We start from the raw sequence: 18510 nt of genomic DNA, 5'->3' as shown, positions 1-18510 counted from the left end.
GCAAAGTGCGCCCCTGTTGGGTCAGGATGTCCAGAATGAGTTGTTGTTGCTTCTGCAATGTCGCAATTGTTTTCACAAACAAGTCGAGTTGGGCTGAGAGAAGGTTGATTTGCTTGGAGTGGCGATCCAGACGGAGAGTGATTGTTTCCATAGAACCAACTTGGTGTACCTGTGCATGAGCTGGAGGTGGCAGCGAGGATTGCCGAGGGCCCGACTGGGCATGTGGTGGTGGTAGCGACGGAGAGGGACGGTGAGGGTTCAGTTGAGTAAGAGGTGGTGGTGCTGGTGAGAGACAGCGGGGGTCCGGGTGGGCAGGAGATGGTGGTGACTGTGTGGCAGGGCCGGCAACGACCTTGTTCCAAGAACGGTAGGGAGAGGGAGGGAGGGGAGAAAGGATGGGTGGTAGGGGTGATGGAGGGGGTGGTAGAGGAGAGGAGATCAATGGGAAATCCTTGGTGGATGGAAGAGGCGGTGGAGGATAGGATTGAGGTTTGGTTGACAGGGGCTTCGTCAGAGACGAGGGCGGTGGTACAAGGTAAGTTTTCCCCGGGCGAGTGCCAGGACGCTGTGGGCAATTGGCATTCCAGGCGTGGTGACTGCCATGGCAATTGACGCACCGTGGAATAACTGGGATTTTGTTCTGAATTTTCGATTTGCATTCCACTGTTTCGTGAGGACCTGCACAGAAACCGCAGGCGACCATCCTCGTGCACTCCCAGGTGCGGTGTTTCCACGATTGGCAACGACTACAGATTTTCGGGGTTCCGATAAATCGGTCGAGAGGACAGTTGTGAATTGGTCCTACATTCACCTTCGGGGGGAGGGGGCCCACCCACCAGCCGATGAGTTCGTTGGATGGACGTTTGGAGACCGGGTTGATGCAGCGTTCCATGTCCAGTAGTTGTGGGAGAAGAGGGTGAAGATCGTCGATAGGGATCTCCCAGGGTACGTGGCGAACCATTACCTTGGTACGATGAGTTTCTGGGGTGATGGTGGTGAACTTCAGCATCACCTCCCCCTGGGGAGCAGGAAAGCCCACCTGAGTGAGCAGGCGTACCGTCTCGTCCATTTGTGTGGTGACTATCACGGCTGTGGGACCTCGGCGGAGGAGAAGTGTTGAGTCCTGAAGTGGAGAGCAGTGACGGAAGAACCAGGTCGTCCGTGTGCTCAGAGGCAAGTCCCGAGGGAAGGCGAGACGACGAAGGCGCGACGGGGCAGGGAGACAAAGGGAATCCCCTATGTCCATCGTCGGCAGAGGGTCGGTCATTGAGCCACATGTAGGCTCACTTGGGGACCCCGATGACAGGAGTCCACCCTCTACAGCCCCAGAAGGGGTGCAAGGGGGAGCCGTGGCCCCTGCTGGAGACCCTGACTTCTGAGGTTTCTGCTTCTTCTTTGATGTGTCTTCAAGAAGAAAGTCGTCAGCATCACTGTCACCTACTGCCGCCGTTTCCAACGAACGGGAGCGTTTAACGGCGGGCATAGGGCACGTTGGCAACACTGCAGTCAGTGGAGTGGTAATGACGTCACTGCTACGTCACACTATCACATTGAGCATGCGCAAACTTGAAAAACTTTGCTCAGAGGGATTGGGTGGTAGGACCAGATGTTTTATCCCGAAAAAATGACAAAGTCCAAAAGTAACAAAAAAATATATGCCACTGTGCTGATAACTGGGTCTTACTATAGTAGTCTGCACAGGCTGGGATTGGTAGACGCGCTGAATTCGTCAGAAATACGAATTTTAAGGAGCAGTCTCATACAGCCTTTGTTGACACTACGCACGCATGCGCATTCCTGATGTACAGTATACCATTTTCGTCTGCTAGTGAACTAAAAAAGTGCGGGAAGTTCGAAAGGGGAACTGCGAATTCACAGTTAACGAGACTGCAACAAAAAGTTCACACATGTTTTAAAGAGGAAAATACAAAATAAATGAAGAATAGAAGATATATCTATTAAAGTTTAAATAAAATAGTAACTTGTTCCGAAAATGACATACAAAGTCTCTTCATTGATATTCAGTATATAGCATACATTCACGTAATTTTCCCTTATCACATGGCAGTTACGAGACTGATAGAGCAAAATTAGGAACATTTGAAACTACTGTATATTTTACCAGCATAAGTATGGAGGAAAAATTTCACAATTTCATCTATTCTAGAAAGCTTAAATGATCCATCCACACGCCTATATTTCCATTTTCTCAACTATATTTTGCCAAAGTTTAATAACTTAAACCTTCTTTTCCAACGTCAAGAACCTTCAATACAAGTATTGCATAAAAGATGCAGTGATCTTTACCGTGAGGTATTGTGGAATTTCATAAAGAGAGATGGAGTGAACAGGATCTCATGTATAGCAAATATAGATCCTGAAGACAACACAGAATTCCCCCTCTTAACCAGATATATCTTGGGATAGAAGTTCATAGTCTCCTCCAGTCTGAAGAGTATAGGGACAGGAAAGACATGATAGAAGATGTGATGAATAGGTGCAGGCAATTTATGATTATATCTTGCAAAGAAATGAAAAAAGGGGTTTCCACTTGGTAACGAACCTATACAAATGCGTTTTGTATTTTCAGTAGAATTTTTTTTTTAAATGAGCAGTCGAGGGTGACAATGCCTTCAATGTTACCTTTACTGAACACTTCCCTAGAATATCTCCCACGAACAAACAGCAGTTAGATAATGAGTGGAGAACCATTGACAACATAAAATTTCCAAACTATATGAAAAATCAAAGAAATGCAGAGCTATTCTACAAGGAAATGTCATGTATGAAAGATGATTTTGGTGAACCATCTTTCCGTGAGCTTGTGGGATTTCGTAATATTAGGTTCACACTCAGGATGGGATGGAGAAAGGAAACTCACAATGTGCTCTCTGTATACAGTACATATTGTATTGGATGTACAGAGCAGCTTGGTGCTGGGAAGGTGAGGGTGCTCAGAGGAGGACCAGCTTGTGGGTCACCATGGTCGCCGGCGGGAGTGGAGGAGGAGATGTTGCTTGAAGACTGGCTGTAGGTAGAAAGAGGTAGGTCACCACGAGGTGAGATCTTGTATAGCGGAGGTAGGCGTGGCTTAATAGTTGACCTCCGTCATGTAAGGCGGCGCTGGTTGACCTAGACACGAGGTGCGGCTGGAGAATTCGCGGGGTCGGCTACTGAGCGACAAAAGCGTCTGTAGGGGAGGAATCCACTACAAGCACCCATACTTTGCTCTGAAGATATTATCTTTGCCCACATCAAATGTTCATGTAGAAAGAATCTTTTCCAAGGTGAATCTGACCAAAACTAAGAAAAGAAATAATCTTTCTACGCAGACTTTAACATCTCTAATCATTTCATCTGAAATGGTTCAGAAATGTGGAGGATGTGTTTCATACGAGCCAAGTGAAAATTTGATTCGGTTTGTAAAAAATCATGATTAATTGTAAATACCATATACAGTATGTGTATTGTTTATTACCTTTGTATTTCATTACAAAATGGTGAAATATGTGCACATTTTGTTACAAATTTATTTTTTCTAAACCTTTTTAAGACATTTTTTATTCCATACCAAAATAAGACTTATTTCAATATCAATAAATATCGTCTTTGAATATTTTCTATGTATTTCCTGTTTAATTTAGTTACTCAATAATTGTATACGTTTTCTCTTATGTGACATATGGCAACTGGCAGATGTGAACTAAGCGGCAACATTGACACACACTCAGATGAGTGTCCCTCCCTTACCTGTATGTGAGGCATGTCAGGTTACTCACTGATCTGACGTGATTCGAAGTTAGGTTAGATCAGGTATATTGTCGATCAAAACAATAAATAATCCTGCTGTTTACAAATGTAGGCTATTTTACCAAGTGACCTTGTGGGGTTAACGTGATGTAGGATCGCACTAGGATGGAGGGGAAGCGGATCACTCTTCCAGTCTTCAATCACAACATTGAAGACTGGCTAATCCACAAGAAGGCAGCTCTCATCGGCTCTACAGCTACAGATGAACAGAAGTACGTCACCCTGGTCTGTTCCATGCCCACACAAGTTGCAGAAGTCATCACTAAGCCCCCAGCGGGAAGGAAAACTAAGAGCAAAAAAAAAAATAAATAAATAAACCTACACATCACAGCTGTATTGATTTCACCAAAATTTGTCTGGTTTTTCCTCCCCTCCCTTTTTTTTTAAGAACCAGAATGTAAAAACCAAACATAAAATATTAACCTGCCGACCCCGACTGTGGAAGCTTACTTAAGTTCCAACAACACCCTTGACTTCATACACTGAGAAATGGCAGGAGTGTTAGAGCCCCTATTATTTTGAATTTTTGAATTATAGGGGTTTTACTGTACCTTGTTAAATCCTGAGTTTCCTTAGTTATGAACCTAGGTGTCTCATTTGAGTTCCTATTTCCATATTTCTCTTACAAATTTTCATTTATTTTCTAAGTCTCTTGCTATCCTTTCACCCTGCTATAACAGTTTTTACGGTGTTTTTATTCCCACTTTTATGTGGTGCATCAAAGGACACTCAACACTCAAACTAACTTTAACTCATTTCATTGAATTTCATCAAACTCTGTTCTAACCTATTTAAAGTCTTGAGATAACTTATTATCAGTATCCCCACTCAAGTGTGGAAAATGACCATAAAATGATGATGATGATGATGATACTGCATTGTGTTGCTTCTATTTTAATTTACACATACAACTTAAGTATATCAACATTTACAAGGCATTGTGATTTAGAGAATGTTTAAAATTCCCAGGAAGCACAGTACAGTAATTCACAAAAAGACAGCTTCCTCAAGAACAACTTTGCTCTTGAGGATGTTATCTTTGTATGTACACTCGCGTGCCATAGTTTCGATGCACCCTCTACCCCTACTCCTGACTCGATGGAAGTCGTAGCCTTGGCTTCATACCGAACATGCCCCCACCCCATTGTTCAGTGGTGCAATGTGGTAGCTCAAAGCTTCGCTGTAATGTATGAATAACAGTTCATGATGTAATATTTGAGAGACTATATGCACGATACAGGTTATTTTGTGACTTCAAGACACTTTATTTACCATCACTATACAAGAGGGGCTGTTCGGTTTGCAGCCCTGACTATGACTTTCCTCGAGCCAGGAGTAGCGGTAGAGGGTGTATCGAAACTATGGCGCGTGAGTGTACAAGGATAAATAAAATTTATAAAGTTTTTATAGTTTTTAGAACCATTTGCACTTACTGCTACAGTATATATTCTGCCAACTAAAGCACCACATATTTGTTCATAAATAAAAAGGTAAAAAAAAATGAAATTTTAGCAGTGTTTTTGATCTCATAAGGCCAAGTCAGCTTGTCTAAAATTAGGACTATGAGAGCACACAGCCCAAAATATGTTTCATACTGATGTCATTGACTAATTGAGGGACATAATGTAAAAATTCCCCGCACTAATGTCATGTTTGACTCGTTTGACTTGGTATAAACAACGTCAGAACTTGAATCTCAGTCCCACCGTTTTCTATTGCATTGTGAGTAGTGGAAGAGCTTCACATTCAGCATTGACCATATCTGGATTTATCCTAGCAACCGTTCAATAATGAATGACAAATATATTGCAGGTGAGGAGGGGAAGAAAAAGTGTATGAGAATTACACTGGACATTATAAAGAGTATTCGGGAACATTTAAAATAAAAAGCAATTCTAGTCTTATAAACTGGTCATGAATGATATAAACAGGAAATAAATAAATGTTCTTACCGCAGGTTGGCAACCCTGGGGCTAGGGAGAGTTGAGAATGTTCATGAAGTGGCATGTGTGTGTGTCGCAGTAGTAACGAGGTAAACAACACTAATTTGCAGGCAGTATGAGGTACAGGACAATTGCTTTCCCATGTTATTACTATTTACACTATCAACAATCATTATTAGTGCTCTAGTATTGATCACAATACTTAATAGACATGTGGTTGGGGATTGGGTGGGTAGAAACACATGGCAATGCGAGTCAAGTCCCAGGACGAGATGCCTACATCACAAAAGCTGATAAGCTACTGAGAAGAGACTGGGAGGCACTCATGCATTAGTGAGTGAAAGATAAATACCTATTTGGCAACATTATCTAGCCAGGACTGCCATATTTATTTAAATAGACCAGGGAAAGATCAAAACATCATGTGACGTGACCCGAAGCTTTAAAGACAGACGTCACAGGACGTGACCCAAGGCCTAAGGGTTAAAAATATCATAAGTACTTTATCTATTCTGTAGGTAGAAAATTACTTAAAAATCCGGTTCCTATTCCTACCTTTTTACATTATTTCTTATGGGGGAAATTGCCCCGCTTTGCATTGCATCAGCGATGTAAATGCTCTTACGGTCCCTATCCCCTGTATAGTATTTACATGTATTGTTATGAGGAAAATGCCTCACTTTAAGTTGCTTTATTTTGGCCCTAACTCAGATTATTTGAGGATTGTATATGACGAAACCTAAGATAGTTAATTGCCATACCCTTGGGTGTTTTTTTGTTCATCCCTTATTAAGAACAAAAGCAAATGAACATGTCTCCCTGGTAGTGTATGACCCCTGCACTAGGAAGACTTAGCTGACCATATTGAAGTAGAAAAAATGAAAGTGGATACTAAGGGACTGATGACACAAGGATACAAAAGGAAGAAGCATGGATGGCTCTACACTTGATCTCCTTTACTATTCCAATTAGAAAAGTTAGGAACCCACTCCTAGCTGAGCTAACTGGGGTGTCCTGAGTGTAAAATAATGATCATTTAGGTCAGGAATCTTTTCAAAAAGTAAGCTTTTTCCAAGGCTGTAATTCCACAGATGAAAGGAAGCAGTTGATTTAAAACTATTATTTTAATTAATTAATTTACAGTACATGTTATTACATTTATTAATTAAATTTCTTCACTGGTTGATTTCATTTGTAAACAGCCCATCCATATCACAAAATTTCTACCAAAATACTTTCAACTTTAGGTTGAAAATAATACAACATTTTATATGCCACAAAAATAAATTTTATTCATAATATTCTCTACTTGCTAACCTAAACACTAGAGACCAAAAATAGCCACAAGATATCTGAAGATTTGAAGAACTTAAGACTGAGTAAGTTTATTGTTTATTTGGCAAGCAGCAGCAACTGACTGTGTATGGCACAAGCAAGGCATGAAGAGGCTGGCACATGGGGGTAGCAATGGAAATCATGGTGTGTACCAGTATAAAATGGCTAGCATCTGCTAAAATTAGCCAGTATCAGCAATGAAGAATAGGGGCCAACAATGAGGGGTACATGTGATGAGTAAGGGCCATTGGAGATTTGGTGGCTGATGCCATTAACAAGTACTGTACCTTGAACCTGACCCAAGAAGTAAATGAAATCATTAGAAAATGAATTTTATAGTGATTTTTTTTTTTTTCATTCTGCATGGATAACTGTGTGGCTCTTGTGCCATACACAGACGAAATGGCTGTCTGCACCTTCTACCTTACTCTGTGGTAATCTGACAAATAACACACTAGTTTTGGGAGCTTGATCAAAAATTAACAAGACATATATATGATCTTTTGGCAATCTCCTTAATCTTTGATCATAAAAAGCTTCACATTTTCACAGGTAGTCATAATTACTCATCAACTCTTAAATGACAGATCTTTATATACTCTGGCAAAATCATTTTTGCTTTCTTATTAACTTACTCTTTTACTCCATCTTCAAGATATTAATTTGGTCTCACTGGGTCCTGTGGAAATGCTCCTTAAATTAGACACTACAGGGAAACTGACTTAGATTGTAGTCTACTCCTCTCCTTGAGCTTGCTGGAAAACTGATCAACTTCTCACACTGGCAATGTTTTAGGACAGAAAATTTCACTGCACACAATTCACATAAATTTATGTTCATAATTAACACTGACATACTTGCAATCCAAATTTATGTTGGTGAATTGTATCAACAGTAATTCATTGCAATTGTGTTCTAAGAACAAATTGTTCTGTCCAGCAGCATCTCATGCACCTGAGATTCAATTACAAAAATTTTGATTATCTACACATCAAACCTTATCAATCTATGTGACATTAATTTACAATCTATTAAAAAATATAATTTTAATGGAAAGATTGTATTCATCATGATTTCAGACAGATAAAATACTGCTGCATGTTTAACACCTGCTAAAGATTGCCAATTCTGCTTAAGTTAATTAGTTTTCTAACAATCACAAGAAAAGGATCAGGAGGACCTTTTTGTCTTCCAGATGCATACACAGAAATCACAAGTATCAGGTAACATAGGACCTTATAGCTAACAAGGAGAGACGATGCTCCACTGATTTATTAGGTTTGGGCCCGTTCTTCACATTTTGATGTGTTTAACATTAGTTGCATAAGAGTTGCAATAAACTGAAGTGACCACAGTCCTGTGTGTCACATACCAGGATTCAAAGGGACTTCTTGAATATTAAATAAGGTCTGACATGTTTTTACTTTAATGAACAACATTTCATGCTGTTTTATCGAATTACTTATTTCTTTGCTTTTTATCTTATCAGTAAACCAAACTGTGAATGCACCAAAAATTAAATATATCTGGTTATCTGCATTAAGAAATCTGGATCCAGAAATGTATCAGTTACCTGTTTGTTTGTCAAATTCTGTTGCATTTTTATCAAATGTGAAACCAAATTTAAAGTTAAAAGAAATCAGAATTCTATTATTAAACCGATCTTTCAAATTCAGATATATCAACAGGTTTTTTCAATTGTGGTGGTGGTGGTGGTCAGTATTATTACATTTATACACACAGCCATAACACCCTAGCCAGGCAACTTAAGCAGCCTTAGTTAGGAAGCTTTTACTCTTTAGTCCATCACTTGGAAGAGGTCAGCAGGAAACCCTTTAAATTTAGGTGAATGATGTACTAAAAACACTGAGGAGGGAATAGACATCAACCCGGTCAACCAAATTAACTGTTTTTTGTTTTAAGAGTTTAAGTACCTAAAAGGCAAGAGAAGTTTCCCTTCAACTGCCTAAAACCCAAACTGAAATGTTGAAAATATGGTGCATGAGGAGGACTGCAGCACAGTCCCCATGGATAGGAGGCTAATGGCTGCTTATGTTAGGTAGTGCACAGGCTAAACCAAGGTTTTGACTGCACTTGGGTGACCAATTTTTTCTTTTAAATGGAAAACAAACAAACAGGCCTGAAATTCATTTCTCTATAATAACCTCATGTTAAGGAAATGTGTGTGTTTTGCAGGTGAAATCACTGGAGGGAAATTCTTCCCCATTATATTCAAGAACACTAAGTACACATCTCCTTATTACACTTACATGTGTGTACTTGACATTAAAAGATTGATACACATACATGTGTGTACTTAACACTGGTAAGACTGACATACACACAAGTGTGTACTTAACACTGGTAAGATTGATACACTTACATGTGTGTACTTAACACTAGTAAGATTACTACACTTACATATGTGTCCTGTACTTAACACACATAAGACTGGTACACTTACATGTGTGTACTTAACACTAGTAAGACTGATTCATTTACATGTGTGGACTTAATACTAATAAGACTAATACACTGTATGTATCTACAGCACTACAACATTTTATTGAATATAAGCCCTTAAAATATAAATTTAATTCAGTTTATATAATATTTCTTCACCTTACCTAAAGATATATATTAATATATATTGTAAATCTATCCGTTACTGTTCGTAGAAACACCATGACTTAACGTTGTTGTACCAAGGGTTGTATATACATGAAAAAATAAAAAATGCAACTGGTACGGATGCAAAAATATCTACAAGACAACCAACCCACAAGCAGAAGCCTTTGAAAAACTTTGTGATGAGTGAAGTTACTGGTGTTGTTTGATCACTAAAACTATAATATATGACAAGTAAAAACCTTTAAAAAATGCTGTGATGGGTGCTAATATTGGTGTTATTTGGACACTGAAACTATGATTTTGTGGGAGAATTCTGTAACTACAAATGTAAAATGGAACATATGATATAGACAGTACTGTATTATGCGTGATTGGTAACAAGATAAAGGTGTGTTGATGACGATGTAAGGTCATAATATACAAGGATGATGATAATGGATGGCCCAGGTAGTACTGAGTGGTAAGGGTGAGATGTATGGCTTTCCTAATGTCTTGTGGCTGCCTTCACTCTAAAGTTGCAACATATATAAACTGGACTGTATATACCTATTTAAATTAATGCTGCCTGGTGACAACAAACTTCCACTGCAGTACACAATGATGCAATGTTCCAATTATGAAAAGTATTAGGAATGGGGACATTGAAACATGGCTGATTAAAAATCTTAAAACACAATAGTAAATGCTTGATTTTGACTATGACAAATAATGATTCCAGGAGCATGGCATAAGGTCTTGTATACTTTGTGTGGATGAACTAGATTTTTTTTTTTACATCAAGTTTGACTTTGCATTTAGAGTGCAAAATTATTATACTATGATCAACATTTTTCCACTATAATATGCTATGTTATATTAATGTTAATGCTTATAAATTTATATTAAGTGTCTTAGATTTTCAATAAGAATATGTGTCTTCTGGTTACTGCATCTAATGACTAAAAATTTATCAAGCACACCACTAAGAATTTTTAAAAAGATGCAAGTACTATATTCTAATTAAAACTGTGTGGGAGAGATACGACTTCCCTTAAGAAATACTCAAGCCAACACAAAGGCTGCATTACTCTGCTTGTAGCTTGAATACAGTAAAAATTGTGAAAGATTGTCTGCATCAACTTGCTTGGTATATACGGGAAGAAAAAGTGTAATACTAATTCATAAAAAAACCTATCAAATGTTGAAGCAGTGCTCTACTAAACTATTATGCTCCATCGTTCATGATCCTATAAAAAGTGAGTTTTGCCACCAATCTATCAATCCAATTAAATCACAGGTACTTTTAAGGGGGTCTTACTAATGTTGTCAACTGACCCTGATTCACCACAAGACCTGACAACCATAATCCTTAATTCACCTACAATGAAATATGCATTAGAAATTGTTGACTATGTATTAATTCACTATGGATTTCAAGTATAAATATGTCCTCATTAAAAAGCTGGCCCTCCAGGCAAAAGTTTGCAAACATAAATTAAACAATTATAAAACACCAGATACAAAATACAAAATAAAATATTACTCTCAAATTGGTGTTCATCAAACCATAATTCCTAACACCTACATCACTCAGCAATGTTTCTCACATTCTCCAAGTAGTCTAATATAGGTAATGGCCATTTGAATAAATCATAATACTGTAATAATAAAATATAAACCAAATATATTTCCTTTGAACTTGCCCCATTCCTTGCAATTAAATAGCACACAGATTGCTCCTGCAGTGGATACCTATGAATGCAAAAAAAATTAAACATTGGGAAGTAATATAATTAGACAAAAATATGAATGTCTGTCAGGTAAGCTACTTCACAGAGAATGTTATGAATCCTTAGTCTACCAAAAACTCCCAACAAGAAAATGTATCCAATTTGAGATTCTAATATAATAGGCCATTTTGACTGCAAATCTTCTCATGTTGGCTTCATGACTCATGGGGATTTACAAGAATGGGTTATAAAAGTCTTTTGATCAACACAGCAAACTTTGACTCTTTTACTGATAAATGAAAGATGGAAGAAATCTATTACAATTAATTTCTCAGACTGGACATAATTAATACTTAGCAATGAGAAAAACAAAGCAAGAAAACAAAAACAATTGATGACAGAAGTATATGTGATGTCTCACGAAGGTTGAAGAACTAAACACAGTAAACGCTAAAAACATTCCTTATAATGAATGGAAAAATATATGGCATTTCAGACAACTGCTACCAATACATCAATCAATAGGTAATATCAACTAGCCAAGTGATGAGTATATCAAGTAATAATAACAAGTCAATATTTCATGTGAAGAGGGGGAAGAATAAAAGGGCCCATTAAATGCATCAATTTACAGATGCTAATTAATCATCACTGGGTAATGAGGATTTGGTATACTGTACTGGTAAGATATAACCGGATGCGTGGCTTATATTCAATAATATACAGCAACACTGCTAAGATGAACATACTTGCATGTGTACAATGATAAGATCTAGAGAAACTAAAATATCATGGGGTGAATATCACTACATAGCTTAATGACCATGTCTGGTACAGCTAGGAAGGAGGGTGGCATGGCCTGGCTGAACAGACTTGGCATGAGAGAAGAGAAGTTCGGCTCTTGTGAACAGGCATAAGAAGAGAGGAGCCTCATTCTGAAGAACAGACAAAACTAAAAAAGAAGAGCCTGGTCCTAGTGAACCGACGTAACAAAAGTAGCGAGCCTGGTCCTGGTGAACTGACAGGGAGAACGAAGAGTCTGTGGTCCTGGTGACACACAGACACACAGCAGTGGGCCAATGCTCCAGAGATCTAAGCCGGCTCATTTCACTATACTATTCATATAGGAATGTTTCTTTTACAAAGGTACATAATCAATCAGGTAAAAATAAAAAAAAAATAAAAAAAAAATTAGAACTGTCATTAAACTTAAATACTGTATTCCTACTTGTCAAACATACAACAATACACTTGGAGCACAAGAAATGAATATAAAATCAGAAGATCTTAATGTCTAATTCGAGAAAATATTATGATAATGACTATTTCCAACACAGTACTGAAGATGGCCTTGACGCATGTGGTTGAGTGGGGGAGGGACACAGGGGGGAGGATGGGGATACTGCATATTGTACAGCTATTATGCATTTAACACTGGGAATTTGCTATGAATGTGCCCTAAACTTAAGATGCAAGTCTCAGCATTTGACCTAAGCTGATAATGCAAGTCTCAGCATTTGACCTAAGCTGATAATGCAAGTCTCAGCATATGACCTAAGGTTATGATGCATATGTTAAAAATCTGACCTAAGCTTATCATGTTAATTTTAGCATATAACTTAAGCTTATAATGTAGATGCCAAGCGCAGCAATAAACCATTAGTGCAATAACATTGTAAATGTTCAAGCACAGTTGTGCTAACCATACATTCATATCCCAAAACAATGGGATCAAAACCATCTTAAAATGTTATAATCCAGCAATGATCAAACCATGAGCAAATCCCAATGTTACTAATATTTTTGCTGATGTAAATATACATATTTCTTAAATTTGCAGATATAGAAATTTTATTTTCTACACAAAGCCAACATTATATCAACAATGATCTCAACCACTACCTCTCAAAGGAAAACATTTAGCAGAGATGGGTTTTGTGGGTACAAACAGCGACTATCTGAGACGATTTTTCAAGCATCATATACTGTAGGTCATGACAGAGATAAAGTCTGGCACAGAGTAAGGGTAACTGGGCTAACACAGGCCTCCCAGTCATGAGAGCTACGGAACACCTGGCCTAAACACAAACCTGTTTAATGCTTTTAATAATTCTCATCATTTTCTTACCAGTGTCCTGCTTATTGATAGATGTAAAACTTTGATAAACATGCATATTATACTTGGTAAGCACGAAAGCAAGAATATCAAAATCACTTTTCATCTATCATCACAAAGACACCGGTTCACTGCATCTTAGAAAACTGTGGTTTGGAGTGAACTGTAAGTTGCTATGCCATTCTGAGGTCTATTTTCTGTAATGAAAACAGCTGACACTGATGTATGTGATGTGGAGTGATTTCTGTAACTATTATGAGGTCTAAGTACATAAGAACCTTCAGTTGGAAAGGCCTGCCCAATGATTCTATTGTGCAAACGGGCTACACACACATAAAAAAAAGGCAATAATATCATATAGGTACAATGCATTTATAAGACCCTCATACTAACCTATCATGCATGTTACACTAGGTTTGTAAAGTCAATGCAGAAGAAATACATAATTGTGGGTGCACATGTTCTGTCTCTTTTGCAAACATTATCATCAAAATATCAAGAGATTTCTCAAGTGTCACATCTGAGTGAATGAAGTTTCTATAAAGCACTTCCTAAAAATTGTTGTAACATATAGCTGGTGATAGCGACACCTACCACACATAACATTTGTGGCCTTAGAGGGTTGTATTGCCAGCTATGTGAATGGCCAACATGACCGAATGACTGACACCAACACTCAACACCTACAGGGTTGTACCGTCATCAACATCCACAACCTTTACAGCCTATAATTTTGACAAATGAAGCCAAAAGACAACAGATGCACCCTTCAGACAACAAGTTGTTAACAATGGATTCTATCTACAGGTAACTAATGTTAACAACATACATGACCTGCAGACATCAACTGTCACCAACTACAGACAACAACTGCCATTAGCTGATGTGACCTAGAGACCACAAACTTTCACCACAAGATGTGACCTAAATGCTATAAACTGCAACCAGATGTGAGCCAAATATAAAAAAAACCCTGCCATTAGTAGATGTGACCTAATGGCCACAAACTGTCCCCCATAAAATATGAAATACAAAAGACCAACTGTCATCACACAGCTGTAACTTGAAGGCCACATACTACCATCTTCCATCATGAAATGTGAGCTAAAGGACACCAACTGATGTGAACTATTGGTCACAGACTGCAATTGGCAGCTATTACTTGTAGGCAACAACCTGCCACCGACAGATATGACTCAAGAAACTTTTAGTCACCAGTATCAAGATACCTGGGAGTTCCACAGGTAACAACATACCTAGGCAATTAATAGTCTTTGTGACCAAGATGAAGAGTCACCAATTGGGGTCATACTGAAAGTAACATGGCAGCCTATGGGTAAGAGTACATGCCTATCAGGGATCTAATACCAGTGGCCTACAGGAGACAGCATTCTGTTTAAACATCATAACATCCATGGCTGTGAGAGGTCAAACTATTAGCCTTGAGGTGTCCATGTGTCAACATTATAAGTAGGTGCACAACCACTTTCCTAACTTTACTTAAGCCTTATCAGGTACTTGTTTGGTGGTCTAACCCAGTGAGCAGACCACATAGGCTAACTGTATTTCACAGTTACGTACTACGGGTGTTGCCGCTGTGTTGCTGGCACGTCAAAGATAATCAACCAGGAGGGGCTTCATTCCCTTCCATATACAGGTAAAATACCCTCACAGGGGGAAGCCAACTTAACTTCAAAATGCTCAACAAAATATGATATGATTATTGCCAGTAATGAACAGGGAAAAAGTTACAGTATTTACAAATAAATTAATCTACATCCCAATGCAAACTGAACGCATCATGTATTAAAGGATCAATAGAATATCCTAGAATCAAACATAACAGTGTGTATTATCGCATACACATGCTTAAATCTCTAAAAGTATAATATCTAGCAAGCAACATTTAGGAAACCACATAGTCTTATCAATACCATTTTTTTGCAAAGACAATTGTACTTATACCAGCACCTTAAATCAATAAAATTCCCCTGAAACTTGACGTACACATAAACTTCTGCGTGTAAATCATCACAGGCTACTAAGACTGGACACAAATATCAAATAGGAAGAGGTACTAAAACTTGCCTCCCTTTACTAGCCTCCACCAACTGCGCTACGATCCATGCGCACAACAGGAACCAACTGCTGCCACAGCAATCCGACTCCTCTTCATCCTCAATGAAGCAGTGTCATTACTGAGGAGTTACTTAATGCGTGGTAGATTTTTATAATTTCCCAATAGGACTACTTGGGATGGTACTGTAGTACGTGTATATACGGTACTATGCAGCAATGGGACACCAATGCCATTAATGATGAATCATTTGTGCTTTACAGAAATATTGAATAATCTACACCAGTATTTCTTCCAAGCATTAGTTGTATGATCTGGCACCTATGCTAAAATAAGATACTACACTTAAATGTAGTTAACAATAATCATATACATTATTTAAAAAATAATCTTTGATTCCTATTGGAACAACAAACAAAAACTGCTTAATAGCCATTCCTTTGGATTCAGACAAAACTACTTGACACTCATCTCTTTAGCTTCTTAAAATAAATAAGTATCACTATCCTTAATCAACTGTGGCACATTTCTCATATAGGAAATGGCGCCTAACTCTCTACATAAAATTTGTATAAAATCATTATTTTCCAAATAAAAAGGAAATTTAAGACTTTGGTAAAGACATTAAAAATAAAATCTAATTTTGACTATCACCATGGATACTCTACCCAACGCATGATGAGCGTGTTGATAATAACACACATATCACCTTTAAAAATTACCTAGAAATATACTTTAAGCCACTCGCAGGCTGTCTTCTAAAGGCGGTCTACTAGTCATAATCATTGATTGACACTGACAAAATATTAACCATATAGTACTAACTCTAAAGCATCAATTCTTCAGAAAATAAGAAACACAATTTTCTTTTAATTAAAAGAAAATTTTATCAATCACACTCAACGACAAAACTGACAAACAGCCTTCAGATAGCAGCGATTTTTATAAATAATTCTTTGCAGAACTCTCTGGCATCAACTGACCCAGGAAATTTAAAACAAGATACAGTATACCTCGAACACAAACATCACTTTCGGTGTGTCTCCGTCACTCACCCATAAACAGGCTGACATCACCATATATTTTATGAAGTAAAGGAGCCTCATGTATTATTTGTTTACCAAACTGTTGACTTGAAAAATTGAACAGATTTTTAAATTTCTATTCAAAAACTATATCACATCATGAACATGTTTGGTAACATCACTTTGTGAGTGCTGTACTCCCATGTACTATAAACTTACCTTTACATAGTACAATACACTTAAAATTTTCCCAATACACCAAAACCCTATGGTATAGCCAAGTCATTTTTCTGGGCCTCAGTGTTACAAATTATACTCCACTCTACAACCTCAGCCTTGATAATTCACTGTACAACTTTTCATAATGACATACAATGACCTCTAAAATATAATCTGTAGACTCCTTAGCTTTATTCTCTCCGCGCTCTTTTGGATCGTCCGGCATGTGGTGTCTCTAGTTCGCCTGCTCCTCTCTTTTTCGTCATAGTCACCTGCAAAAACAAGTTTGTTAGTACAAGGCAACAAAGTGAAAACAAAATAAAATTGTATATTGAGGTTTGTGATGTTCATTCTAATACATACAAAATGTTTAAACTTATCAGCCCATATTGTCTACATTCTTTTGCACTCTGCATTCCTCATTACAAAAGTGGTTACCAACCTTCTGCACTTTCAAGAAACACTGGACAAGAATAAGGACATTGGTATGTGTGTTAACCAACATAATAACATTTGGTGCCTTAAAAATATGGTGCTTTACAGACCCCTGGGCTAAAATTTCCTTACACCCCAATGAATTTTCCAGGATTTCAAGTTGAAAGCCATGGATCAATTACATTTTCACTTTTAAATATTGTTAACATTGCAATATGAAGTGGGATAATGTAAACAACACTGTCAAAAACTAGGTTTTAAAATGATTCAACATTTAGTAAAATAGTCACTTTCCTTTGAAAGTGACCCAAAGGATGGAAATGTCATGAGGTGATCTCCAGCCAACCTCCTCAAGGACCAACCAATTTTGCACACAATCTGTCCCACCACAGGGAAATGTTGATTTATTTTATGTCACTCCATTTGCCCACATCAGTTGTTCCATATTGACCTGATGGAATTTACTTAATTATGTGTGACCTCTGAAATACTGTGGTCCCTCGGTTAACGAACGGTTCAATTAACGAATTACCTCCCATAAGGATCTTCAATTCGGTCAACGAACCAAACTTTGATTAACGAAATCCTTACGACAAACACGTTTTGTTGTGAGCATCAGCTGATGGGTTAGTCTGCCAATTCAGTAATCTGTTCTATGTTTACATTCGTTTCCAGTGGAATAAATATCAAGAAAGTTGTGCTCTTTAATATTTTTGCATTTTGTATAATAAAATTATTAGTAATTTTAAAATTGTTAACATAATGATAATATATGCAGTAGAGGGAACTAGTTTTTTGTGCGTCCATCGGCCGCTTGATTCACCCACCAGGCGTCAGTTTGGCTTTGTTTACAGTGGAGTGAACATCTATTTTGTTGGTGTCTTGAATATTTTTGCATTTTTACATTAAAATTATTGGTCATTCTGAAATTTAGTTAACATATTGATAATATATAGCACAGTCCAGTGTTGATTTAAATAAAATAATCTTGAATTACACCTAGTGAACTTAAAATTTTATTGGTGAAATTAATGCATCAAGCATGGGTCCCCTGAAAGGTGATTTCTCCTCCATCCCCACTTCTTTCTCTTCTCCCTTCTCCTCCACCCCCACTTCTAATTCCCATCATCATCATCAACCAGGAACCTTCTACATACACACCTCAAAGTAAGTGTACTTTACTGCAATTTTTTTTTTTTTACTTTGTATG

General features: G+C 37.8%; 1 protein-coding gene across 3 annotated transcripts in view; it reads right to left on the bottom strand.

The window, feature by feature from the left end:
* Positions 1-7018: 7018 nt before the first annotated feature.
* Positions 7019-18510, bottom strand: part of LOC121863255 (menin-like) — a 74539-nt gene continuing 63047 nt past the window's right edge. For all 3 annotated transcript variants that reach the window (XM_042361798.1, XM_042361799.1, XM_042361797.1), the window contains exon 10: positions 7019-17137. In XM_042361798.1, coding sequence (XP_042217732.1) covers positions 17057-17137 — 81 coding nt within the window. In that variant the 3' untranslated portion in view covers positions 7019-17056. The remainder of the gene's footprint in view (positions 17138-18510) is intronic.

The sequence above is a fragment of the Homarus americanus genome, unplaced genomic scaffold (genome assembly GCF_018991925.1).
Source record: "Homarus americanus isolate GMGI-L3 unplaced genomic scaffold, GMGI_Hamer_2.0 scaffold46197, whole genome shotgun sequence".
Taxonomy (NCBI): Eukaryota; Metazoa; Arthropoda; class Malacostraca; order Decapoda; family Nephropidae; genus Homarus; species Homarus americanus.
Note: the sequence above shows the minus strand (reverse complement) of the source record. Positions and strands in the feature narration are given on the sequence as shown.